This window comes from Pseudonaja textilis, chromosome 18 (genome assembly GCF_049901715.1).
Source record: "Pseudonaja textilis isolate UNSWEBS1 chromosome 18, rPseTex1.2, whole genome shotgun sequence".
In the NCBI taxonomy this organism is placed as follows: Eukaryota; Metazoa; Chordata; class Lepidosauria; order Squamata; family Elapidae; genus Pseudonaja; species Pseudonaja textilis.
Genome location: NC_142007.1, coordinates 4,350,592 through 4,378,503, shown reverse-complemented (window position 1 = coordinate 4,378,503; position 27,912 = coordinate 4,350,592). Strand labels below are relative to the sequence as shown.

General features: G+C 48.2%; 1 protein-coding gene across 4 annotated transcripts in view; it reads left to right on the top strand.

The window, feature by feature from the left end:
* Positions 1-27,912, top strand: part of SAMD11 (sterile alpha motif domain containing 11) — a 79,176-nt gene that overhangs the window by 45,302 nt on the left and 5,962 nt on the right. For all 4 annotated transcript variants that reach the window (XM_087914917.1, XM_087914915.1, XM_087914918.1 and 1 more), the window contains exons 5-11: positions 4,158-4,250; positions 10,824-10,994; positions 12,028-12,166; positions 18,802-18,917; positions 20,092-20,170; positions 21,816-22,507; positions 24,004-24,137. In XM_087914917.1, coding sequence (XP_087771043.1) covers positions 4,158-4,250; positions 10,824-10,994; positions 12,028-12,166; positions 18,802-18,917; positions 20,092-20,170; positions 21,816-22,507; positions 24,004-24,137 — 1,424 coding nt within the window. The remainder of the gene's footprint in view (positions 1-4,157; positions 4,251-10,823; positions 10,995-12,027; positions 12,167-18,801; positions 18,918-20,091; positions 20,171-21,815; positions 22,508-24,003; positions 24,138-27,912) is intronic.

The window sequence follows — 27,912 nt, the reverse complement described above, 5'->3', positions numbered from 1 at the left end:
CAGGCAGAGCCTGGGGTGTCTGTCAGCCTTCAGATGGAGAGTCCACAGCCTCCAGGTCTGGAGGCGGCTGATGAGGAACAGCTGGGTCCATTGCCTGACACAGATGCACAGAAGGCAGAGGAGAGGAGAACAGTGGAAATCTATGGGCTGGTCCTTGGGACGGACGAGCCATCACTGCTAGTGACATCCCACCCTAGCTCTGGGGATAAAAGGAAGGGGGCAGAGATGGATAGATGTGGCACACAACTATTCATTGTCAGGATTCCGGCTAGTTACCCCCAATTAAATCGTGAGTCTCGAGTCAAACTTCCAAAACCTAAAAAGGATTTATTGGGAGTTAACATGTCTGGCATTGCCTGGGTATAGCCGACTCCGAGACACATAATTCATCATCAACCTTGACCCTAGTTTTCCCCCACCCCTCTGGGCGTATCATAATTCATATATTCTCCAATGGGACACATCCCTAGCCCAGAGTCATCAATCATGATCTCCAGTTAGAATTTTGCCCGGCAGAAACTTCAGTCACCTAGTTACTATCTTCGAAAACATTTATCGAATGCACTTTCGATTTCCAAGCTGCCGCATTGCTCTTTCAAACCCCTCCCCCCCCCTCTTTCTGTTGGCAATTCTAAAAAGACTCTAAAAATATTTTATGAGTTGACATTCATCTCCTGGCTGGCTGGACTTAGTTAGTCTGCGGCGAGAGACAAAACTTTTTTGCCGGAGCTGCTGGTGCTCCTAATGAAGGAATATTTTGAGTTAACTTTCCGAGGGTTTGTCGTGTTTGGTGAGCTGGAACAGAACTGTTGTAAGTCGAGGACTACCTATGCTTGGAAGGATAGCTGGTGTGTGGATGTTTTCCTTTGGACCTTGGATTTGAAGATGTTCTCATTCCCTGGTCAGTTTCTCCTTCATCGGACGATTGGGACTATCGCCAATGATGGTGCCCCTCCGATTGATGGCGATCTTGGTCTCCACGAAGACCTGGTTTGATGGATCTTAGCTTGATGAGACCCAGGCAAGAAAAGCGAAGGGATATGGAGGTCTTCCTTCATTGCAGTGTCATTGTGATCTCCTCTAACCCTAGCTGGGAATCTGGATTTTTCGGAAAGGCTCATCCGAGGCTCAAGAGAATTTGTGGCCTCCACATTTCTGATGGGAAAGCTAATTTGGTCCTTCTTTGGAAAAAACGGTCTTTGCTTCAAATGAGATTTAAAAGCAGACCTTTCCCAACGGGGGAAAACTCATTTGTACACATTTGCGCTCAGGGTTTATGGTCTGTGAATGTGTGGCGAGCAGATGTGAGAGTTGGGATTTATTTCTGAATCTTTGATCATAAAAGCCCAGATTTGACTACCGTAGGCGTCTTCTCTTGTCATTATTAGCTTGGCTTCTCTTTCTATTTACTGTTTTCTTTTTATTTATTACGTTCGGCTCTTGGCAGCCCACACGGAAAAAAAAAACCAAAACAAAACTTAAGCATCAAGAATCAAACATGCAGCTTTGCGCATCCAGGCTTAGATTAGCAGTCCTGGAGATAATTAAGATTCTCACTGGTTTTCAGAGGAACCCTGGTTGTCAGAGCCCAAACATATGTTAGATTTCTTTCAGACCATATTTTTCTTTTCAGGGAATAAAAAAAAGAAAAAACCCTGGTTGAGCATTGCACAGAAAAACCTGCTCTTGAAAATGTTTATTCAAGCTCTCATTCATCCTAATTACCGAATCTGCACTCTTGTTCATCACCTGTGTTCATGAGGGTTTATTTTCCAATATTTGTAGCCCACTCTGGTTGAAATAGACTCTTGACTGGGCACCGTGAATTCAAAAACGAAATCAAGATATTAAAATCCCCGTGCCAGGATTAAAAACGACCTGTAAAAACTTAACCCACTGTTGTTGCCTTCCTAGATGGTTTACCTGGTAAACTGTAGGTAAACTAAACCTCTCTGTCATGCCCCTGTCAGAATCTGATTCGGAGGGGGAGGCTGAGCAGCTGACAGGGAGTGGGAGTGTGGCTCTGGGTAGCTGTGGAAGAAACTGGGGAAGGGCACAGTCTGGCTGGGCAGAGCAGGGGAGAGGTAGAGCAAGGGAGAGGAATTTGGAGGACGACCCAGGCCCACCCACCCCTCTTCATCCTAGGGCACACAAGAAGGAACGGAGAAGGGAGCAACATGGCTTACAGGGAAGGAAAAGGCCTTGATCCCCTGTATGGGCTGCAGCTGGAAAGACTGTTTAAAAGGGCAAACTGCACATGGCAAAGTTGCTGGAAGCAAAGCGTGTATTATTTTGGTCAAGGCTTATCTGGGTTTTGGCGTCCTCCCTACTGTAGTTGCTGCGTTATCCTTTGGAAGTCTGCAATTTATCATCCTGGCCCGTTGTGTTAATTACTTCAGTGTGGTTTGTGTTGGGTTTTTTTTAAATTTCTAATTATCTTTACTTTGGATTCGGACTGCGTTTCTTCCCTTTGTAGACTGTTCTTTGAAGAGTTTGATCTCCAGCCGAGGATAATTGGACACTGGGGGGCCAAGTTGGAGGCATTAAAGGAAATTTATTCTATTTTTGTGACTTGGTTATTTTTGTGTCACGCCCCGGGTCATCACACAATGCCTCAGACTACACCGCCCATCCTCCTTGGCAAGTTTGGCAGGGGGCTCTTTCACCTCTGTTTTTGGGCACCCCCCCCACAAAAAAACCTTTAAATTATGATGGGTGCCACGGGGTTTATAGACAAACCCCATCGGTGGGCTTCTATTTAAACATCCCATGGCGAAATCAACGCCGAATTAAAGCGAATAAAATCCACGTCGGGCCCCGTTAAATTCCATAACCTCTAACTTTGCATGCTGATTAAAACAAGGCAGATGGGGAGGGGAGGGGGAAACCCCCCACCCACCCACCATTTAAATAACCCAATTTGCATATTTTTTTAAAAAAAATCCCCTTTCGGTTTCTTGCAGTTGTGGTGTTGGTGAGGCAAGGAAATATTCCCAGCTCTTTTTAAAATCCGCACGCTCGTTCAACCTCGAATCTTGGCTTCTCCTTAAACAGAAAGGAACCTGGCTTGCACGTCTATGGCTTGTTTTGCACAAGTTTTTTTTTTTGCTGGAGAATAATTGGGGGGAAGGGGGGCGAGGGGAGAGAGAGAGAGAAAAAGATTGGATGAGAAGAAGCTTAGAAGCCTAACAAGGATGAATTCTTTTCGCCGGCCCCCTATTCCACGGGTTTTCAATTCCCACCCCAGCCTTATTATGAAAGAATATTGATTTTTTTTTCTCTTTTTTTTTATGTGCATGGGAAAAGAAGGGCAACGTGGGGTGGGAGTGTAATTGTGGATTATATATTTTGCACTGGCTGGCAGGAGGGAGGAGTTTGACCCTTCCTCAAAAGGTGGGGCGGGGGGGGGATTGAACCTGCAGAGACGATGGAGGAAGATCAGGGGCTGTACATTAGAGTGAAGGGGGAGGAGAAATTCCCCCCTATTCCTCCCCCTCCCCAGAACACCCCCCCCCCTCCCATGTTTTACCTCAAGGCTCAGGAAGCCTCCGGGGGTTGGGGGGAAATGCAAGGGAGCCCATCAAATGATGCAGTTAAGTAAGGAAATAAAAGTAGATTATTATATATTTTTTTTGCAAATTTATGGCTGGGAGCCTTCGGCATCGATCAGCAGCTGCACACTCAAGGAGGGCTGGGAGCCGGGTTAGGGAAACGGGGGCGAATGCTCCCAGCCACGAGCCTCCCTCGCTTTCTTTTCCTCAGCTGCATTGGGGGGGGGTATCTGTATTGGGGGGGGGGGCTGTGTGTTGTGTGAGTGTGTGTTTGCAAGCCTCAAAAGGCTCACAGATTGTGGTAGAGGAGACACGGTGGACAGTGTGCCTAATTGTGCGTTTCCAGCTGACATTTTTTTCCCTTCTCTTCCTCTCTTTTCCTCCCCTCCCTTCTCCTCCTTTCCCTTCCCTCTCTTTTTCTTCCTTCCTTCCTTCTTTCTCTCACCTTTCTCTTCCCTCCCTTCCTTGGTTCCTCCCTCCCTCCTTTCTCTTACCTTCCTCCCCTCCCCTTCTCCTCCTTTCCCTTCCCTCCTCTCACCTCTCTTCCTCTCTCTTCCCTCCTTCCTTCCCTCCTTTCTTTTTTCCTTCCTTCCCTCCCCTTTCTAGATGAAGTTTTAGGCAAAAGGAAAATCTGTGTGCCAGGTAGCAACGGAGACTGTCTTTTGGAGAGCAAAAAATCTCGAAGCGAATCCCCAAAAGGTGAGAAAAGGAAATTCTCTTATGATTTGGTAGTGGAGTTGTATTTGCTTTCTTTTTGGAAGGAAGGAAGGAAAGAAGGAAGGATTCATTTCCAGGCTCCTGTCTTTGAGAAGATTTATTTTCAAAATTATTTTGAACTTTAATCAAGTCTGTCTGGCCTACTTCCCCTCTTTATTCAAATTTATTACCAGTTAACAATCTTTTTGGAGTATTTTCCAGATAGGTCATCCTTCCCTTCCTCCTTAAGGTTTGCTAAAAATGTGGTGCCCTGAATCCTTCTCCTTGTTTTCTCTTCCCCTTCCTGCCTCTTAAGCCCTCTTTCCCAACCAGCAAAGTTACGGGTGGTCCTCGCTTAACAACAGTCCGAAGTTAAGGACAGCCTCAGAAAGGGTGCTTTTGTGGGTCTGCAAAGGACTTTCGACCGTCGCAAAACATGCCCAGTCAAATGATTTTCGGGGGGCTTGGCAACTGCCTCGCATTTGCAGCAAAAATAAAAATAAAACCCACCGGGTGTGCTGGATTTGTTTATCAACCACTGGAGTTGCTTAAAGACCATAGGATTTGCTTTGCAACCGTCATAAAAATAGTTGGAAACTCAAGCCACACCAATAATACAATGAGGGTAGTAGTGCCCCTTGCGGGTGTAGACTTCCAGATGGCACAGGCTCCTTCGTGACATTAGCAAAAGCAAGCAAAACTCTCCTGTTTTTATTATCCTACTTCCACTTTATTTGGGGGGGGGGTGTCAAGTCCCAAGAGGGAGATTTGAACCTTGCGTAGGGGGAACGCTCTCGTCAGTGAGTCCAGCTGCAAGTCCACTTGGATTGGCGAGGGACACTGAGAAACACCGAAGGATGGAGGAAGCCCACCTCTCTCTTAATCTCCCTAGATTTGGGGTGCGTGCGTGAAAACTTACCCTCCCTTACTGATAAAAATCATACTGGAAAATCCCAAAGCAATTTTGGCTTTGTTTTTGTTTTGTTTTAATCGGTTAAATGCAACCTACAATTTGCAAAGTGGCCCCCTTCTCTTTGAACTTCTAAAAGCCTTTTCCATATGAGTAGGGGGCCTGAAACACCCCCCTTTTCAAACCCCCTCTTTCCTTTCCCTCTTTCCACTGGTAAATAGGCAGCTGTCAATAAGGCCGACTGGGGCTCGCTCTCAGCATGCTAATATCCAAGGGGTCCTTAAGCCTCTTTCAAAGGCTGTTTTCTACCATTTTTTTTTTGGATCTGCTCTTGGACGGCAATCCTTGGATATTTTCTTTGCTAATTCTCCTTTTTCACCCCTTCCTCCTCCTTTCCGTGCACACACACAAATGCAACACACACACACACACACGCTCCAGGCTCCCGCTGCATCCTCTGAAAAATTAATCAAGGTGATAGCGGTTTAATCATCTCGCGGAGACGCTGAGCTTTAATCAGGCTTTGGCGAAGCCCAGCCATCTATCGCTTGGGGATCAATGCCACGCGCGCGTCCCATTGTCCCTCCTCCCCTCCTCAAACTGGAGTCATTCCAGCCCCCCCCCCCAGTCCTTCCCCTTCCTCAACTTCCCAATTGGAGTTGTGATCAATCACCTTGGCTGTCCCCCCCCCCTCGTCCTCTCTCCCCCCCCGTCCCCCCCCACGGCCAGCTTAATTATTTTATTTTTAATCGATCGGTTGATTAAATGTTTACGCCTCCCAACTTGGGGAGCGAGGTTTCGCAAATGAAACACACAGAACTATAAATTAATACAAGGATAAAAAACAAAGGGGACACACACACACACACACACACACACACACGCACACACACACACCCTGGATAACTCACGCTGCCCTTAGCTGGATTTGCAGTTTAAGAGAAAAAGATTTGGGGAGTTTTTTCTTGGATAGAATAGAGTAGAATAGGGAATAGGAATAGGAGTAGAGTAGAGTAGAGTAGAATAGAATAGAATAGAATAGAATAGAATAGAATAGAATAGAATAGAATAGAATAGAATAGAATAGAATAGAATAGAATAGAACAAAGAATTGGAATAGAAATAGGAATAGGAATAGAATAAATATAGAATAGAATAGAGAATGGGAATAGAATAGGGAATAGGAATGGAATGGAATAGAATAGAATGGAATAGAATAGGAGAAAGAGAATAGAATAGAATAAAAGAATAGAATGAGAAAGAATAGAATAGGAAAGAATAGAATAGAATAGGAGAAAGAGAATAGAATAAGATAGAACAGAATGAGAAAGAATAGAATAAGAAAGAATAGAATAGAATGAGAAAGAATAGAATAGGAATAAGAATAGAATAGAATAGAATAGAATAGAATAGAATAGAATAGAATAGAATAGAATAGAATAGAATAGAATGAGAAAGAATAGAATAGAATAGAATTCTTTATTGGCCAAGTGTGATTGGACACACAAGGAATTTGCCTTGGTGCAAATACTCTCAGTGTACATAAAGGAAAAGAGACATTCGTCAAGAGTCGAGAATTGAGAGTCAGGATGGCTCTCGGGTTTGGGGGGGTCTGAGCCTGTCGTGGCCCGTCGGCAGCGGAGGGAGCTGGCAGCCGAGACAGTAGTGAGGAGGCTGGGGGAGAACCAGGCCAGTCTTGGAGGCTGAGGAGGGCTCGGACGAGGGCTCTGCATCAGAGGCAGGGGTGGGGCCATTCTCAAATGTTGGGGGTCACTATGAGCTGCATTGTGTTTCTGAAGCCCTAACCTTTTCCTGCTCCCATCTGATAACGCCGTGATACACTGCCCCTGAACGGAGAAGTTCCACCACATACCATCACCTCTGTTAACTGTGGCTTGGCAGAACCTTATCTTGCCTTCCATAAATAGTGGCTCGTAAAGATTTTATTTTATTTTAATCCCTTCCCTCTGCAGCAATGTCCTTATTGCGCTCAATTTCTTTTTTTAAAAAAAAAAATTGAACATTTTTGCTGGAAGTGGGTGAATTCAGCCAGATTCTGCCCTTGAATCAATTGTGAGAAATCAATCCCATTTGTTTTGCGCATTCGGATCAATTTGAATCTCCCAATCCGGCCTGATTCAATGGTTTTTTTTTTGTGGGGGGGGGATGTCTCTAAAAAACAGGCGCGTAGTTTAAAACCGCCAGAAGCATTGGACGATCCAAATAGTTTTGAATCGATTCGGCCATCGGATGCTTTTCCGGTCGAGGGATCCACGTTCAAAATCCATCTCGGTCCAATGCTATGGACCACCAACATGCCACTGGGCTGACCCACTTCAACCAAGTCTCTCTGAGGCTTTCAAAACATCTGGATATTTTTGCTTCAGCTGTTTCGAGCTTCTCGGGGAGTGGGGGGAAGCAGTGATGTCAAGAGAGGGTGCCACACAGCGTTTCCTGCCCATGTGCGGAGTTTCCTACCTCCCACAATCGACTTCTCTCTCCTCTCTTCTGCTGCGTCTTTGGGATCTGTTCCAACCTAGGCTTCCCAAGATCATGAAGCAGACTCCTCGTCCCGGTAAAACCCCTTTTATTTAGGTTAAAGTGAATTCCTTTCCAGCAAAGTCCTGGCCAACAGTCTTTCTACAGACCTTTTATCAGGCTTGAAGAGTTGCCAGGCCGATAGCTTCCAAACGCCACGCTGCAGCAGAAATTACTTGACAAGAAGTCAGGAACAGATCTTCACACTAATTAAACGAACTAATTGTTCCCTGCAAACAACCCTCCCCTTTTCGCTCCTCTTTTATTCCCTATGGGAGGGGCCATTCACCGTCCACCTGTGGCTTTACTCCAGAGTCGACCCTTGTTCCTTAGCTGTTCCCTTCTTCTGGCAGCTCTGTGCATGAGCACACTGAGAACAGGCTCCAGCTGCTCATCTTCCCCACTGATGTCCTACTCTGAAGGCAGCTGATAACTATCAGATGGCCCCAGCCCCATCTCTGCCTCTGACGCAGAGCCCTCATCAGAGCCTTCCCCAGACTCCAGGACTGGCCCAGGTTCCTCCCCAACCTCCTCACTGTCCGAGTCTGCCGCCAGCTCCACTGACCGCTGGCGGGCCACAGCAGGGTGTTAGGAACCAAAGGCGTCAAACTCAGCAGAATATACAAGGGTAGAAATTCCACCCTCCTCCCCAAATAAAGATTGCGGGTTTGCTGCTCGGTCAGTTTTTCAGCCTGTCCCTTCCACAGCATCTCAGCAGCTGAGAATTTGTAAAAAAAAAAAAGGGGGGGGGGCCTCAGGCTTGCCCCTCCCCAGCTGTCAAAGTGAGAATGGAAGGGAAATTGCCAAGGTGTCCGCCTTGATGGGAAGGGGTGGGGCAGGAAAGCTTCTCTCCTTCCCCCTCCGCTTTGCACCTGAAGCCTTTCCCCTCTCGATGTGTTGACAGTAATTAAAAATGCCACACTCTCTTTCTCTCTCTCTCTCTCTCTGTCTCTCTTTCTCGTTCCCATTTCCTGCAACCTCTAGCTTATTACCGGAGGGGCGGGGAAGAGAGAAACGACGGTGCTCTTGAAACTGGAGGGATTTTGTTTTCCTTCCTCTCCGGCAGACTTGAAGCACACACACACACACACACGCGCATACGCACATACACACACACACGGATCGGGGAAGGGGATGACAGACAGTTGGTGCAACGGGGCATTCTCTCCTGGGAAGTTGGGGGTCGTTCGGCTGCTGAACTTGGGTGGGCTTGTCAGTCAGTGGCAAGGGGGGGTATTGGCAGAGGGAAGGTTGCGGGAGGGGGTCGGGGGAGTTTGAAAGTCTAGACAAGGTTGCCTCCTTCCCTGGGGTGGGGAGTGGGGGAGGTTGCAGGAGCTGAGTCCAGTCTCTTCTCTGCTCCGTTAACCCCTCCCCCCCCCCAATGAACGGGTCTCCATGCCGGAAAGCAGGTGAGCTTCCTGTGCTGGAAAAAGGGGAATTTCCAGTTCTTGGCACTAGGCAAGAAAAGTGCATTTTTGTCCTGACCGCAAAAATCACCAGGCTCCTCGTCCCGACAAAGCCCTTTGTTCTTAGGCTAAATGTGAATTTCTATCATTCACACCCAGCAAACGGTCCTTTTCAAGGGTAAAATTACAACCACAGACTTCGATCAGGTTTGGAGAGCTGCCAGGCCAATAGCTTCCAAACGCCACGCCGTAGCAGACAATGCTTGGCAAGGAGTGAGGAACACCGTAATGAATGGAACTAATTGTTTCCTGCAAAACCCCACTCCCCTTTCAGTCCTCTTTTATTCCCTCTGGGAGGGGCCATTCACCGGCTACCTTTGCCTTTACTCCCGAGTCGATCCTTGTTCCTTTACTGTTCCCTTCTCTTGGCAGCTCTGTGCATGCGCACACTGGGAACAGGCTCCAGCTGTTCTTCTTCCCCACTGATGTCCAACTCTGAAGGCAGCTGATAACTGTCAAATGGCCCTGGCCCCATCTCTGCCTCCGACGCAGAGCCCTCGTCAGAGCCTTCCCCAGACTCCAGGACTGGCCCAGGTTCCTCCCCAACCTCCTCACTGGCCGAGTCTGCTGCCGGTTCCACTGGCCGCTGGTAGGCCACAACAGTTTTAAAGAGAGCGGATTGGCTTAAAATCAGGCTTGGGGCTTGGAAGTGTGCCCCTCAGCACGGTGCTGGGATGACCTCCTTCCCAGTCTTCCTTCTTCCTGTCCTTTCGCGCGGAATCTCCTTGTGGCCTCCCATCCATTGACGAACAAGGATTTTCTTGGTTTTTAGAAAACTAGGAGCTGTCAGCTCGGACATTTCAGGTGCTGATTATGGTCGTAAGATGCTTGCCATAATGCGTAAGATTATGATCGTAAGATGCTTGTAAGATGGAAAGCACTACGGTTGTGCTTCCAAACAGCCTTCGAATCTTTGACAGTGGTAGTTTGTGGCAGTAAATAAATTGCTCTTCCCCTTCTGCAGCCTGGATTTTTCCATCAGGTGGCAGCTTTCTCTGGCCCCAAAATGTCGCTGAAATGTTTCATACAAAAGTGATGTATAAATAGCATGAATTTTAAAAAAAGAGACAGAGAAAAATCGGCGAGGCTTCTTCCAACTCCCACGAAGCATTTTAGTCTTTGCTTTGCAGCTAAAAAGTAAAGAGACGTTTAAACCGGCTCTGCTTTTGATGTCCACTTTTTGTTACCAAGAACAAAGTTTTCTTTAATCAGATTTGTTGATAAAGAAAAGGCAATGATGTCACACAAGTCTCAACAGTGAGATATGTTCCCTTGAGCACTTAAATTTGGCGAGACTTAATTTTATTTTTTAAAGAGAGGTGGAGTGGGGGGAAGATGCAGAACCCTGGATAAAAATCTTCGCCCCCCCCGCTCCCCAAAAATTTCAGAAATAGTTCAATTCTGCTGCTTTGCATGCTAAAATGTGCAAGGCCCAAGTCAGTAAGGGATTGGACACTCCGTAAAATTGCAGACCCAATGGGCGCCAGATTGTTTCCTGGGCTCATATGGGCAGTACAGTATATCATGAGGACTAGATGCTTAACTCGGCAAAGGAAACGCCGCAATGCAAAATTGCGTTAGGTTTGCCAAGGCTCCCACTTCTTTCTCACGACTCATCTTTGCTTGCTTTTTTTTTCGGTTTTTGGCCTTTCCGCCCCACAGAAAACTCCCACACGCCCTTGTTGGAGGGCTCGGTGACACAGATGACTCCGGAAGAAGATTACCGGCGGTTGATGTCCGCACTCAACGAACACAGCACTTTCGAAGAGCAGCAACAACAACAGCAGCGTCTCTACCAGTTGGCCGGCGGGATATCCGTCCCGAGTCACAGCGGTGAGGATGGGGGAATTCTGGGAGTTGGAAGTCCCGCACGTCTTGAAGAGTGCAGAGAAAGATGATTTGGGGGGGGGGGGGGGGGGCTAAAACATAACGAAGGATGGTTGCCGGAATTGGATATATCTAGTTCAGTGATAAGAAGGACTAGTTCGATGATAGTTCAATCCTAGGTAGAGGCAGATAATTGTCTCTCTGGGCACCCTGAGAATATATCTGCCGAACAAAAACTCCGCCCTGGTGACAGGAAGGGCATCTGGCCAGTAAAACACTCGGCTCTATTCAGTTGCCTAGACTCCACCCTGCAAGGGATTATGGGGTTGTTAAATGTTGATGATGATTTGGGAGGGGTCTGATTGTAAATACAGGATGGCCACTTCTGATCAGTGTGAAGTTTTTTTGTCTGGGAAATGTTTTAATTCACCCTAGGTGCTCAAGAGGGTGCCTGCTGGGGGAACAAGGCTCAATTATAAATGGTACTTCTGCCAGGCAAAGCTCTCGATGATATGCAGACATCCCCAATGGCACCAACTCATCTTTAATTATTTAGGATTATTATTATTATTTTTTTGCTTTATTTATTTGTGGCTTAAATTACAGCGCCTTCTTCTTCCTTTTCTCCCCAACTCTCCATCCCCGCTCTAATTCCGCATTCCCCTCCTTGTAAATAGGTTTATAAGAGGGGTTCCCCCGCCCCTGTATATTTTATTAAGCTTGCATCAAAATGAAAGCGCAGAAAACCTTCTATACATTCATTCAGAGGGCAGAGCTTTTAGTTCAGCTAGCTCACCTCCCCAAAGGCCAGCCAAAACTTCTCTTGTCCCTTTCGAAGGGCCAAATTTTGGCTCGCCCGTGTGAGATTTCCCAGCGGGAGCCTCGGATCAGTAAATGGAACTTTCCACGAGCTCAGAGGCGCTCTTGACACCACGCGCAAAAGGATCAGCTGAAATCGCCGGCGAGCCTAATCTTGGTTTTAATTTGATTCCACGAGGGGTTGCGACGACTTATACTGGATTTATTCCTCTCGGCACAGATATCCTCCGGGCGCGTCAAGAGGTCGCCTCGCGAAACCCCAGCAGCCTAGAGCCTCACCTTCCCTCGGCCAGCAACTCGGCCAGCCAGCGCAGAAAGCAGGGGCTTCCACAGCACCGGGATTCGCACTTCAGCGAGAGGTATATCTCCACATCGGGCCCACTCCTACCTTTCGTACAGGTTGTCCTTGGCTTACGGCTTGTTTAAGCGACCGTTCCGAGTTAACGACGGCGCTGAGGGAAAGTGTTTTACAGTCGGTCCTCGCGCTTAGAACCGTGATCCCCGTTGGTGGCCCTGCTGGCTTCGGCAAGTCATTGGGGAAGCCGGCGGGAAAAAGGCTGCCACTGGGGATAAGCCGGCGGGAAAAAGGCTGCCTTGTGACGTCTCGCTGAGCCACCGCATCGGGAAAAACCAAAGGCTGGTTAAAACCAAGCATGGTCAAAGGAGGCCTGCCTTTCCTGACCACACTGACTGAGCCATAAGTTTTCCGGTTGCTAGCGATAGTCGTAAGCCGAGGACTGTCTTTATAGCTCTTTTGCAAAACTGGAAAAGCCTTGCCAAGATCTGTGGCTGGAACAAAAAGCCGATGGCAGGGAGATTTATGGCGTCTCCCTTTCTCCGGGAGGTGGGCGGTAATGCACATTGGGAGGGGGAGCGGTGTGGGGGGACTGGAAGCCGCTTGGCGTGGTGCTAAAATTCCATTTCAGCTTCCTGTCGGACTCCGCAGGGATTCGATCTGCACAAGGGGAGCCATTGTGGCAGGAAGAATAATTAGCTGTTGAAAAATTCAGCCGCTTGCTGGAGGCAGCCAGAGAGAGGAGAAGGCGGGAGGGGGGGGGTGGGGGTGGGTGGGTGGGAGGGAGATCGCTCCCTGGTTTTTGCAGCCTTGGGGATCCTGGCTGAGGAAAGGGGTTCCATTCAAAATTGGTCTCGAGGAAGCAGGCAGAAAATGGCCCAGGCTCAACGGTGTGAGGACGGGGGATTCTGGGGGTGAAGGCCCACATGTCTCGTGACTCCGGGAGAGAAGCGCAACAGAGATGACCGGGAGGCTAAAACATAACGAAGAACAATGGCAGATATGGAGACGTGATATCAGTCTTCCAATATTTTGGGAAGGGGGGGGGGCTGCCCCAAAGAGGAGGGGGGTCAAATTATTCTCCAGAGCCCCAGAAAACAGGAGAAGAAACAACCGAGGAATGAAGCAACCCGGAACAAAGGAGAAACTTTCTGACAGGGAGGACAAGTAATCGCGGGTGCTCCCATCCCTGGAGGCTTTTAAGAGGAGACTGGACAGCCGCTTGCCTGAGATTGCATAGGGTTCTCCTGCTTGAGCAGGGGGCTGGACTAGAAGACCTCTAAGGTCCCTCCCAGCTCTATTCTGCTTTAAGAAAAGGGGGGGAAAATGCCAGCTGTCTCAACCTGTGCTTTTCTACTTGGCCGAGACTAGAATTCCCATCGTGGTTGGCGGGTGGGTGTTTATGGGGGTGGTTGTTATTGACCCTTGACCTTTGGTGTCCAAGGTCAGCTCTTGGATAGCCTGCTTTCGGGGGCTGCGTTGCTCAGTGGGAGCCACGACGACGGGGTTAAAATGCAGCGCACGGGTGAGCCCTGCTTAATGACTTAGAGACATCGATTCTTTGAAGGCCATTAGTGCTGATTGTGAAAGAACAGCCAATACTTCTAAAACTTAGCCAAACCATTTGTCTCCTCTTAAAAGTACGTATCAAATTTAGCCACGCAGGAGTTAAGATCCTTTTCATATCTTTGCAGGCAGGTTGTTTTTTTTGGGGGGGAAGTGGGGGGCAGTATTTACAAGCATGCAAACACGTGCCCCGTATTGATGACCTTTGTCAGGACTCCGGCACTTCACCCCAATTAAATCATGAGTCTCGAGCCAAACTTCCGAAACTTCAAAAGGATTTATTGGGAGTTAACATGTCCGGCACTGCCTGGGTGTAGCCGACTCTGAGACACATCATTCATGGTCACCCTTGACCCTGGTTTTCCCCCCACACCCCCTGGGTGTATCGTAATTCATATTCTCCAATGGGACACATCCATAGCCCAGAGTCATCAATCAGGCTCTCCAGTTAGATATTGTTGTGGTTCGCCGGCAGCAGGTGAGGACGGCTGAGGTCTCGGGGAGCGAGGACTCAGGTGAGGGGCCCGCGTGGGAGGCAGGGATGGGGCCAGGACCATCAGGGAGGGGAGTGCTGCCTTCGGAGCTTGTGGAGGCCGGCAGCAGTGAGGAAGAGGCCCCCGAGGAGCCTGGGCCCAGTGCGCGTGCGCGCAGGGCTGCTCGAAGGAAAGAGCAGCTTAAGCAGCACAGGCGACTCGGGAGTAAGGCTGCAAAGGAAAGGCCCCTCCCTTAAGGGATAAAAGCCAGCCTGAGAGATCAGGATTCTTTGCAGGAAGCAACGAAGTTCTAGCATTTCAAGCCTTGTAGAAGTTCGGACTATCTTGGTTTGTGTTGGAACACTTTTTGTTTGGAATATTTCTTGGCAACTTTATCTAGTGTTCTTGGCAGCCTTACACAACCTTGGCAAGGCTCGTTCTTATCAGAGACAATCAGTTTGAAACAGCCTGTTAACGGGGAGTGAACAGAACTTGCAGAGAAGCATTAAAAGGTTTTGCTTTTATCTCCCTGGTGTTTGTTTACTTGGAACAAGGTTTGGGTCAGAACAGATATTTGCACGGCAGAAACTTTAGTCACCTAGCTGCTATCTTTGAAAAACTATTTGTGGAATGCACTTTCGCTTTCCAAGCTGCCACACTGCTTTTTCCAAACCTGTTTCCCCCTCTCCCTTTCTGTTGGCAAGCCTAAAAAAATGACCATAGAGATATTTTTTGAGTTTTCTTTTTAAAAGTTGAATTTTATTTTTATTTTTTAATTTTTGGAAGGCTGGTTTGGCACTGGCTTCCCAGCGTGTTGAGCTGCGAGGGCAGGATTAGAACTCACGGCAGGGAGAGCAAAGAAGCCCTTCTGGCTGAAAAGTGTAGGAGTTTGAGGGTATTTTTTTTTGGAGGGGGGGGGCTCCTCCCAAAAGCCAGAATGTCTGTTTTGCTTGCCCGACGGAAAGGCAAAAATAATAACAATAACAATAATAATAGAGAGAGGTCCATCTGTTTCTCTATATAGTCGGTGGCCGTTAGAGTGACGGGGTGTGTGACGCCCCCCCCATTGCAAAAAGGACCAGATTAATACCTGTAGTGTGACAGCAAATCTCTCCCCCCCCCCTTTAATCCTTGCCAAGTAACGTCAGCTGCCCGTAAGCCGATTGGCCTGGGTGACACCGGATTCACAAGAGGGCTTTGCCAAGTCCGAATTAACCCGTTTTTCTCGCCTCTCCCTGGGAGGGAAATCCTTGCTTAGGGCGGGCGGGAGGTGGGGCGGGCGGGAGAAATGACCCATATTCCACATCCCTTTCAGACGCTTTAAAAAAAAAGTTTCCAACCAACCCCCCTCCCCAAAGGACTTCTGTTTCTGTATCTGAGAAGGACCTCGGTGCCAATTGCGGTAGTAAAATGCAGGTAAACCACAATGGAGACCCCAATTTCCATCGCTGAGTGAAACCGTTGTTAAGTGAGTTCTGTCCCATTTTATGACCCTCTTGCCACAGAGAGAGAGGGTCATAAAACCCTCTTGTCTCTCTCTCTCTCCCTCTCTCTCTCTCTCTTCTTCTGTCTGCCTATCATCATCTATCATCTGTCTGTCTGTATCTATCATCTATCTACATCTGTCTGTCTTTATCTCATCTGTCTATCATCTATCATCTGTCTATTTATATCTATCTGTATCTATCATCTACGTCTGGGTCTGTCTATCTCATCTGTCTATCATTTGTCTTATCTATCATCTATCTGTCTATCTCTATCATCTGCCTATCTCATCTGTCTGTCTATCATCTCTCTGTATCTCTCTATCATCTACACCTGTCTATCATCTATCTGTCTATATCATCTATCTGTATCTCTTATCATCTACATCTGTGTCTATCTCATCTGTCTATCATCTATCTATCTGTCTATATCATCTGTCTGCCTGTTTGTCTGTCTCATCTGTCTATCATCTATCTGTATCTGTTATGTACATGTGTGTCTATCTGTCTATCTCATCTATCATCTATCTATCTCATCTGTCTATCATCTATCTGGATCTGTATCATCCACATCTCTGTCTATCTCTGTCTTTCTGTATCTATCATCTATCTACCTATCTATCTGTCTATCTACTGTATATCTATCTGTCTTGCCTGCCTGCCTGCCTATCTGTCTGTCTACCTATCTATTTCTATATCTATCTACCTATCTACCTACCTACCTACCTATCTATCCATCCATCCATCCATCCATCCATCCATCCATCCATCCTCTCTCTCTCTCTCTCTCTGTCTATCTATCTATCTATCTATCTATCTATCTATCTATCTATCCACGTGTCTGTCTATCTAACTACCTAACTCAGTAGCCCTTAGACTTGTATACCGCTTCGTGGTGCTGGACAGCCCTCTCTAAGCAGTTTACAAAATTTAATGTCTTGCCTCTTGCCCCCCACAACCATCTGGGTCCTCCTCTTACCGACCCGCAGAAAGACAGAAGTCCGAGTCTGCCCTGAGCCGGTCAGGAGGCAGAAAAGGAGGCGAACCTTAGATATACGGCCATCACTGCGGAAGGATTGGAAGACGGCGGCGATGGCGAGGGGTGGAAATTGGGACGGAGTCATGAAAGAGGGGTGGTTGGGGGGGGGCTAACCCCTCTGTGGTCCCTTCCACCCCCACCCCTTCCTGTCTGGCTCAAGAGGTCAGCCAAGGGCCACTGGGCCTGCTTAACAGGGGTGCGGGGGAGGGATCGGTTAAACGGCCACTTGATTTCCCAAATTGGTCCTTATCCAGCAGGTGGCAAGTCCCCCTTTGCTTTCATCTCCCCGTGATGATTGCAGCTAATTAAGTTCAGGACCAGCTTCTCCCTCTGCCCTCCCCCCCCCTCCCTGGACCCCCCCCTTCCCTCCTTTGGCAGCTTTAATTGTCCGTTATTCATCGGCTCAGCTGTCTGTCCAGAGTGTGGGTTGTGGGCAGACACACACACACACGCACGCACACACACACACACACACACACACACACACACCATCACCGCCGCCACCAAGGAGAGGCCCCAGCTAATTGCAAAGCCGGAGGGATTAAGTCCGGTGATTAACCCCCCTTTTCATGCTGTAATTACATCAGCATCGCTCGGCCGTGGCTGCGGCGCCCGGCATTTAAGCGCCCCCGAAGGTCACACACGGCTGCAGTTACCTGAGATTAATTGGCGCTGCCAGCGAAGCGCGAGAGGCTCTGGCGGAGCCGTGACGCGATTAGCATTAACATTTCAACAGCCAGCCGATCGATTCCCACCCCCCACCTCCCTCGGCTTTGCCTGCGCCCCGGCCCTGCCAGGCCCGCGGCTGTCCTCCAGACGCACCGGGAGCCCTGCAATTAGTTTAGGAGGAAGGAAAGAAGGGAGGGTGGGAAAAGAGGGGAGCCCCCCCCCCGCCCTCCCCGCAGAGGCAGACAGAAGGGAAGGGCTGGAGGGGGAAAGACAGATGGGTCGAGAACCAAAGAGGAGGAGGAGGGTTTTTTTTTAAATCCATCTTGGCAGATTTCTCGGCTGGAAAGGTTTCTTTTCAACCGTGGGGAGCATCCGTTTTGCAATTCTCAGAAGGGTTGCGAGCGGACAAATGTTTGGGGGGGGAGTGTTTGTGGTCCTGTGCCAACTTGCCCCCCCCCCCCTCCCAAATTGTCTTCAGAAACACCCTGCTAGCTGTTGGCATCCATCGAAGACCCAAAATTGTTCGGGGCAAAGAGGCTGACTCTGTAAACCGTTTAGAGAGGGCTGTGAAGCACTGTGAAGCGGTATATAAGTCTTAAGTACTATTACTATTTCCTTCCTTCCTTCCTTCCTTCCAACCTTCCTTCCTTCCTTCCTTCCTTCCTTCCTTCCTTCCTTCCTTCCTTCCTTCCTTCCTTTCTTCCTTCCCAATGGTTAGAAAGCTCAACCCCAGGAAAAAGTAAGAAGACACAAGGCTGAATATCGATGTTTCTGTACCTTCCATTTCGTTCCTTTTAACGTTCCCTTTCATGCCCCTGTTGGACTCTGATTCCAAGGGAGAGGAGGATCAGCTGACAGGAAGTGGGGGTGTGGCTCCGGTGGCTGCGGAGGAAACTGGGGAAGGGCACAGTCCGGCTGGGCATTTAGAGGAAGACCCAGGCCCACCCCCTCTGCCTCCTAGGGCACGCGGGAGGAACGGAGACAGGAGCAAGGTGAATTGCGTGGCTTACAGGGGGAGGAAAGGGCCCTGATCCCCTTGATTAGCTGCAGCTGGGAAAACTGTTTAAAAAGGCAAATTGCACACAGCAAAGTTGCTGGAAGCAAAGCATGAAATTATCTTTGTTTGTCACGTCTTATCTGGGTTCTGGCGTCCTCCCAATGGCGTGTGTTTCGTTATCTTTTGGAAGTCTGCAATCCCTTCTCCTGCCCTGTCTGGTTAATTGCTGCAGCAAGTGGTTTGTGTTGGTTTTTATTTATACTTTATATGTACTTTGGGTTCGGATGGAATTTCTGCCCTTTAAACGCTGTTCGTGGGAGAGTTTTTTTTCATCCAGACGATGATGATAACTGGACATTGGAGGCCAAGTTGGAGGAATTTAAGGGACTTTACGTACTTTTGTGACTCTGATGCTTTTGTGCCAGGCCTCTTTGGGTCACCACATTCCCCTTTCACGTTTCCCCTCTACAGGGAGATGTCCCACCCTCCACCTCTCCTGTCGCCCCAGAATGCTCCCCACATCGCTTTAGGGCCTCACTTGAGACCCCCGTTTCTGGGGGTGCCTTCAGCTTTGTGCCAGACACCAGGTAAGAGGGCTGTGAAGGGGGAGAAGGGGGCTTGGTGGGGGGAGAACAGAGGGCTTGAAACAGGGACGGGGAGGGGGTGACATTTATTTTTCTTTTCTTTTTCTTCCTTCAACCCTGAGGGAGTGGGGGGAGCAGGTAGGAAGGAGGAGTGGATTGGTTGGGGGGCAAGGCTGGATAAGGGAGCCTAAGAAGTGGGGGGGGGGTCGCTTCTCATCCTTCACTCTGCAGATTCTTTTATGAATTTCTTCTCTCCGTGTAAGTCCTCTCCCTCCCCCTCCCGTTAATGCAGTCCATTAATTGATTAATTAATGGGTTTGCTCATTCTCATTCTGTCCTTCGTTTTTGTTTCTCTCTTTTCCCCTGGTGTCTTCCTTCCTTCCTTCTCCCTCCCTCCTCGTCTCTCTTCCTGCTTCCTCTTTCAGTGCCCTCCCTTCCTTCCTTCCTTCCTTCCTTCCTTCCTTCCTTCTTCAGTGTCCTCCCTCCCTTGTCTCCCTTCCTTCCTTCCTTCCTTCCTTCCTTCCTTCCTTCCTTCCTTCCTTCCTTCCTTCCTTCCTTCCTTCTTCTTCAGTGTCCTCCCTCCCTTGTCTCCCTTCTCTTCCTTCTTCCTTCCTTCCTTCCTTCCTTCCTTCCTTCCTTCCTTCTTCTTCCTTCCTTCCTTCCTTCCTTCCTTCCTTCCTTCCTTCCTTCTTTCTTCAGTGTCCTCCCTCCCTCGTCTCTCTTCTTCCTTCCTCTTTCAGTCCTTCCTTCCTGCCTCCGCCCCTCTCTCCCTCCCTCCCTTCTCTCCACCTCTTTTCCCCTTCTTTCCGTTTTCCTCTTTTTGTCTACCTCCTTCCCTCCTTCCGGCTGCAATTCTATCCCTCCCCTGGTTAATTCATCTCTCCTTTCTCCCTGAGTCTACAGCCTCCTTCTCTCTCTCTCTCTCTCTCTCTCTCTCTCTCTCTCCCTCTCTCCCTCTCTCCCACTCCCTCTCCTCTCTCCCTCTCTCTCTGTCACACACACACACAGAGAGAGTCTCAATTTCCAGGCCTGACGTTGTTCCATCTCTAGCCAGAACATGCCACGAGTTGAACCTCGAGCTAGCCAAGCACCCTCCCCACCCTTTGCCCTCTGCCCTTCTCTGGTATCCCGAATTCACGCTGCTTCTTCTTCTTCTTCTCCTTCTTCCCTTTTCAAGGCTACGGTTTCCTCCAGCCAGCCCAAGCGGAGATCTTTGCCCGCCAGCAAGAGATGCTCAGGAAACAGAATCTTGCCAGGTGAGAGTTGCCACACAAGTCAAATACACTCAGGGCTTGGCACCCCTGCCCGCCTGCCCGCCTGCCCCCACATTTGTCCCTGGATGACCAGCAATTACCGGGTAGACTTGGCCGAGCCAGAGAAATGGGGCATTCTTTTTTTAATCCTGGATATTTCTGGGCAGCCGGCTTTGTTTGGAGAACACGAGAAGATGGGAGGTGTGGATTTGAATTGGTTGGGCCTGGCAGTGCCCGCGGTGCCTCCCATGTTGGGCTCTGCTTAGACCCCTCGCTGACCGGGAGGGGCCAGAGGAAGAATTAAAAGCAAAGCTGAGCTTGTCCACTTCATGAAAGTCTCTTTATATGGAAGTCATTTCCCACTGGCCTTCATTTTAGGAGGCTAGGTTTTTCTCACCCCAAATATCCCCCGCCTGTGATTTTCTTGTAGTGTCAGGATTCCAGCAATCGCCCTAAATAAATCATGATTCTCGAGCCAAACTTCAAAAAACTTTGAAGGATCCATTAGAGGCGGCATCCTGGCACTGCCCTGTATGAAGCCAATCTGCACCATTTCAGTCTCCCCCCACTCCCCCGGGTGTCTTATAAACCAAATTCTCCCAATTGAGCACGTTCATAGGCTGGGTGTCATCATTCGCGTTCTCCAATTAGATATCTTAGTGGGCAAAAGCTCCAGTATTTTAGTTACAACCTTTTAAAGATAAGAATTGGAATGTATTGTGATGATCTAGGGTGGGATACAAAACAAACACAGTCACAGAAAACAGGTGAAGCCCCTTTTATTCCTTCAGTTTGCTTCCAAGCTCCGAATATATTTGACGGAAGACAAAAAAACTCCCACACAATTACACAAAGAAGGAAAAAGGCAACACGAACCAGGCAAGATAAGGGCTGGAGGATGTCCACAGATAACACACACTGGGAAGGACGCCAAACTCAGAGAGGAACCATAAACTTTCTCCATTTCTACCTGCATGCCCTAGGATGGAGAGGGGATGGGCCTGGGTCCTTCTCTGCCTGCTCAGCTGGCCTGGTCTCAAGTAGAAGAAAAGCTGTCATGTTTGAAGATCCCTGAAATAGAGACTTTTTTTTATTGTTTCAGATTTTCTTTTAAACGCACCCTTCACAACCACCCACTGAGGCAGCTGACTTGATCCCATTTTAGAGACAGGGCAACTGAGTCCGAGACGGAAAGTGTATACAGGCAGTCTCGACTCGCGACTACAGTTGAAACCCAAAATTTCTGTCACCAACCAAGACAGGGGTCAAGTGAGTTTTATGCTGATGCAATGAGGGTGAGTCAGCAGAGTCATTGCTGTTTTAAGACTGAGGATGGGCCCCACAGGACTTTTAACCAACTGCCGCTTTAACAAACTGTCTATATAAAAGGCGGCCCTGAGAGAGCGTATCTCTCTCTCCTTTGTGTTCTGTCGCCATTGTAGTTCTCCGTGCAGAGCACAGAAGATAGATTACTTGCCTGCCATGTATATATGTACATATATAGCCGTCTTATATATAAAACGCTGTTAAAAGGCAAAGCCTCTGTGTGCTGTGTGTTGCTCCTGAGTTGCCTCACAATAGCAAACACTCTGACGTGGGATTTCAATGACATCTCTCCTCTCTCAAACCCAATTCTCTACCCGCCTAGGCTGGAGATGTCCGCGGAAATTATCCGGCAGAAAGAACTGGAAAACCTTCACCGCCAGCGGCTCCTGGCGAGCGACCCCATGGCTTTGCACCCGGGCCTTCCCCCAGACCACCCCGCTTTGCGGAGCCTCCACGAGATCCCGGAAGGGCACCCGCTTCGGGACGAGCTCTCCCGGAGGAACGCCATGCTGGTCCTCCGGCACAACAACGCCCCGCTGCTCTCGCTCAACCCTCAAGGGGTCCCCGCCGTCTCCACCACCCCTCCCAAGGAGCAGGGCACGCGGAGGGGCAGCCGGAAGGCCGCGCACTCGCGCTCCGAGGCTCTGGGCCAGAGCGAATCCAAAGACTTGTTGGACAGCCGTCCGCCGGAGGAAATGAAGGACTCGGATAGCGACGCCGAAGCGAGCGACGAGAAACCGGAGGCGCTGAAGCCCGAGAACAGCGGAGCGGCTGGCGAGGTTAAGGAGTGCAAAGAGGCCGTGGCAAAGATTGGCGAGGGCGCCAAAGAACTGGGCGAGGTGCCAGCTGGGCAGAACCAGCCCTGCAGTTCCTCCAATCCGGAGTTGCCTAGCTATCTCCTGGGCCCGACCGTTGGCAAAGCGGAGGCCAAGCTACTCCCCACGGCGTCCCTCCCACCACCCCAGCCGCTGCCGTTTGGTTTCCCGTATACGATGAGTCCGTATTTCCATGCAGGTGAGTCAAGGGGGACTATTGGGGTTCTTGGATGCGGGAGAACACACCTTTTTTGGGTTGGGGGGTGGTGGAGAAAGAGCAAAATGTGAAGAATTCCCAAGAGGAATCTGGCAATCGTGGTGTAAAGATTGGGTCAAATTTTAGGGCCCAATCTTGGCCATTTGGCTAAGATCGAGTGTAGGGCCCTGTTTCTGGCGAGGGGAACCAAAATCCATCATCCCCAGCTTACTGAAACGTCACCCAGAGTTCCTTGGGCTAAAGAAGGGTACACAATCTATATATATATAAAATTGAAGTACCCCTCACGCATCATCACAAAATCTCCAAAACCATAAAGCCTACAAACTTGAAATTTGGCACACAGGTTCCTCTTGGCTACTAAATAGATATATATATTTAAAAAATTAGACAAAGACTCACCGACGCCAGAGCTGGAAATCTCTCTTATTCCCAAAAGTTTGCAAAAATCCCTCCAGGTCTTTTGTCCAAGGTTGGATCTCCTGCCACAGAGTTTTAAACTGACCGGTTTGCGTTAGCTACCACATCCAAGAGTTAAATGCACATTTTTTCTTTTTTCTTCATTTGCAGTTTTTACTGAGATGGGGTGGGGAAGTCACGGTTAAACCCTGAGACTTTGTCCAAAATAATTTGTCATTTTTTTTCCCCCAGAGATTTATTCCCTCCGTCCACACACACACAAACACACACACACAATTTCAACATCCCCCCCAAAAAAAAATCTGGGCAACTCATTAAAATGTTGTGCATCACATTCCCAAGCCAAGAAGTTAGTTGGAAAAACGTTTCTGAAATTTTGCTTTGTTTAAAGAGAGAATTCGCCTAATTTCCGATAACTTCCTAGATGCATCCTTGCAGTTTTCCTGGCAGCGGAACAGATTCCCCCCGCGCCCCCCCTTTCTGGAATTAGTGCTCCCCTTGATCCTGATTGTATCCCTCTGTTAAATGCAACAGAGATCCTGGCTTATCTCCGCCATAATTCAGCGACCTGGCTGACGTCCACCCGCTCTGCGCCCCTTCCTGCTAGTTCTTACCACCCTGTGCTGGATTCGTCCTCGGAACCGCCTCCCCTCCTTCCGCCTGAAAAGCGCTCCCAACATGCCGAAATCATTAGTGCCTTTGACTCCCCTCCCCCTTTCTTCTCCAATCCCCCCCCCCTTCCTCGAAGGCTTTCCCCACCTCCAGGCTAGGAAAAACCCCTCCGGAGGAGTTCGCCTCCCAGTTGACCCTTGCCTGGTATTTTTAATTGACAGTTCATTAAAGATGGATGCGTGGCTGGGGGGCGGAAACGCAGGAACAGCGGAGAGCAGGCTGGGTGTCCCCTGGGGAGGGAGATTGTGAGGGGGGGGAAGTGAGTGGGGGGGGAAAGCTTTGGTGATTTATGTTTCGTCTTTTCCGTCTCGCCTCCGCTCACCCCCGTTTCCCCATCTGTGCAAAACCCCCAAAAAACCTTCCTTTTTTTCCCCTGCTCCTTCCAGGCACAATGGGAGGTCTCTTTCTGGATGGGGACGAGGGTCCCGCCGCCACGGCGTTGCAAGACGTCAGTAAATGGAGCATCGATGACGTGTGCAGTTTCGTGAGCTGCCTCTCCGGTTGTGCTGAATACAGCCAGGTATGTTCCCTTAATATTTGCAGGGGAAAAAAAGGGGGCAACACAACTCAACACAACGCACCCTGTTGCACATATACAACGGGCGACAGAGGACGACGGAGTTTCAGGAGTCAAAGGCTCCCAAAGTTGTTGTTTATTTATGGCTGCATGTTTATTTTTTTTGTTTATTAAATTTTATTCAATTTTCAAAATTTAAAATCATAAAACCAAACTTTATACATCGTTATATCAACGCCAAGACATCTTTTACATTTCCTTATCGTCTTTCCATATACCCATTTCTTTCATTCTACAATTTCAACTTAATATATAAATAAATGGAGATAGATATGAATATAGAGATCAGTATTTACATCGTTTCTTATCCTTTGCCTGATTGTCATAATATGGCTGCATATGTTTAGCCTGTTTTTCCTGAGTCCTAGCCTTGGACTTACAGGTTGCCTCGTCATCCTGGTTGCTCTTCTTACACACACTTACACACTGTTAATGACACACTAAGCCTTTTCTGAGATCCAGAATGTCTCCCTGAGCATTTCGAAATCGGATCCAGTCAATCAACCCATCAGAATAACAGAGCTGGAAGGCACCTTGAGGTCTGCTAGTCCAACCCCCCTGCTCAAGCATCAAGTCCCTATGTCATTTCAGACAAGTGAATCCAAATCTTCTGAGGTTTTTGTCAGGCCTTGCACTCACTTTTTAATCACAGGGGCTAGAAACTTGGCTACTCTACCTTAAAAAGACCACTCTCTCTCGAGGCTCCTATTTTATTTATCCAATTTTTTTAATCACAGGGACTAGAAACTTGGCTACTCTTCCTTAAAAAGACCACTCTTTCGAGCATCTCATTCTGTTTATCCAATTTATATACCCTGCCCACTTCATCTGAGCCCCTGGGAGGTTTGAGATCCCAGTAGCCCTTAGACTTATATACCGCTTCAGCCCCCTCTAAGCGGTTTGCAGAGCCGGGAACAAAAGATTAAAACCCAGCCACATAAAAAAGAGACACAGATTTAAAAAAAACGAAGTTTAAAATAATTTTAAAAGGACGGGGAGGGGAGTTAATACCCTGAAGCCACCTAGCCTAAAACGATTCATCCGCGCAGACTTTTCACCAGGATGGAATTTCCTGATTTGGTTCTAAGAGCTTGACAAGAAATTTTTTTTAAAAAAAAAAAGAAAATGGAAAAATAATATTTCCAGACGAAGGATCAAGCAACCCCCATGTTGGCTTAGCTCGCCTAATAAAAGCAGCGCTGATGGAAGTCCAATTATTTTTCTCCCCCCAGAGCAGACAGGGGAGGGACAGGAATGCCACCAAAACCCATCCATCACTCCCGCGGTTGAGTGGGTGGGAAAGTGGAGGCTGCCAGCTGGACGATAAAGGGCTTGTTAATTTGGCTTCCCAGTTAGCACATTGTGGCATATATATATATATATATATATATATATATATATATATATATATATATATATATATATATATATATGCCCTTTGGAGAACTCCAGCTGCAGAGGGGAGTCTGGAAACATCTGGATTCTTCAGGTCCGTAGGGAAGGAGAGACCTGGGAAGGAAGCGGCATAATGGCAAGGAAACCAGGTTTATTTCTCTTCTCTTGTTTTTTAAAGGTTCCCCAACTGAGATGGGAATTCAACTGTCTACTGGCAGTTTTACGGGCCGCTTTTCCCCGTTTTCCTAAGTGTTAAGAATGACTAGTGTTGGAAGGGACCTCGGAGGTCATCTAGTCCCGCCCACGGGTTGGAGACCACTGCTCTAGTCCAGCCTCCAGCTACCTACGTGAACCCCGTAAGAGCTGGATTCATGGAGGGTGGCGAGACTTCTCGTGACTTGCTTTTAGCTCAGAAGCCAGCAAATCCTGGTTTTGTAAGCCAAGGATGTGTGAAACGAGGCAGCTGGGCGACTTCTTTTTGCCAAAAATAATTTAAAGGGGGGCGTGAATTGCCAAAGCTAGTCTGAACTGGGAGAGTCTGGTGAAAAATAAAGGCTGTTTTAAAAGTTCATCTTAGTTTATTATCCCAACTGAACAATCCCCACATCCCACCTTCGCCTTCATCTCTGACCATTAAAACCCACACCGTTAAGATTCTGTGATGTTTCTGGCACTGTAGGCCAGAATTGAGCCCCTGTTACTAAGCACAAGACCAAGTTGTGGAGGTTTGTCCCGTTTTTACGACCTTTCGTGCCACCGTTGTTAAGCGAATCACCACAGTTGCTAAGCTGGCAACACGGTTGTTAAGTAAATCGGGCTTCCCCACTATCGGGAGGACGAAAAGGTGATGCCGTAACCCTGGGACACCACAACCGTCATAAATAGGAGTCTGAATTTGGATGGTGTGTCGATGCTGCAACGGTTCCAGGTGTGAGAATTTTTTTTCCAGTGCCGTCGTAAATTTGAACAGACCACTAAACAAATGATTAGGATTGATTGCCTCACAATCGGGAGGCTGTGAGTTCGATCCTAGCTAGAGGCAGATTTTTCTCTCTCTGGGCACAATGAGAATATTTTGGCCGAACAAAAACTCCGCATTGGCGACAGGAAAGGCATCCAGCCAGTAAAACACTCAGCTCCAGACTGCATCTCGTAAGGGATTATGGGGGTCATTAAAAGAAGATAATGATAAAAGTGACTAAGCAAATGATTGTTAAGTCAAAGACTACCAGAAACGTAGAGAACAATTTACTATTGCTTGTTTTCGACGTGGCCTTCTTAACACCCCTGCAGGGTTGGCCAGGCTCTCCGAAAAAGAGGGCAGCCTGGTTTAGATTTGCAAATTACTGCTTATAAAACTCTGGAAATCAGGGAGACTTTAGCAAATTTTATGTTCCTTGGTGAGAAAGAAAAAATTGGCTTGTTTCTATGTCTCCTCACTCCAGACCTTCCTTCCCTGAACTATCCTGAACATCCCAAATTTTGAGAACTCGGTGAGAAAGTTACTTTGGCGTTTCCCAAGGAGCCCTTAATCCTTATTATGTTCATTCATATCCACTCAGCCAGAGAATAGTATTCTGGGCAGTTTGGTTTTTCTTTTCTTTTCTTTTTGTTTCGTTTTTTTTTTCAAAGAAAACCTCACTGCACGTTCTGAATGACGGTCAATCCATCATTATAATCCTTCTGGCACAAACCTCTTGGGCCATTTCTCCTGGAATAACACCCGTGGCATTCGCCACAAGTTCACGCAGAGAATGTGCCATTTCAACCCAGCGTGTTGCTCGTGCAAAATTGCAGGCTGTGCAAATTGAGGTTTTGTGTGTGTGTGTGTGTGTGTGTGCGCGCGCCTCCTTGCTCTGGTCCCTCTGCCGCCCCAGATCTTTGGGGCGCAGGGAAATAAAAACAGCGTCCTTTTGGAGGGCGAAAAGCCATCGATCCTGGCCCACAAACATCCATCAAACCCGGGTGCATCTGCAGGAAAATTTGGAGAAGACGGTGGGAAAGATTTAGAGCAACGGTGGCACTGAGTGTTGCATTTGCTGTGCAAGCAAGTTAAAAAGGATTTGAGTCTTTTTTTTAAAAAAAAAAATTCATTCAAAGTTTCAACAGTTTAAAAAATAGAAACAAGTTCCCACATTTTACAGTGATATCATAGCAGTGTACGTGTCATTTAATAACAGTTAAATTCATTTACCGTAGATATTATCTGTAGCTAATTTACTGATTCGTTACTTACTATGCTACTGTTAAAAGAACAATACTTATTTATCTACATTGCTTTGCATGGATTTGAGTCTTTTTATTATCCACCCACCCACCCCAT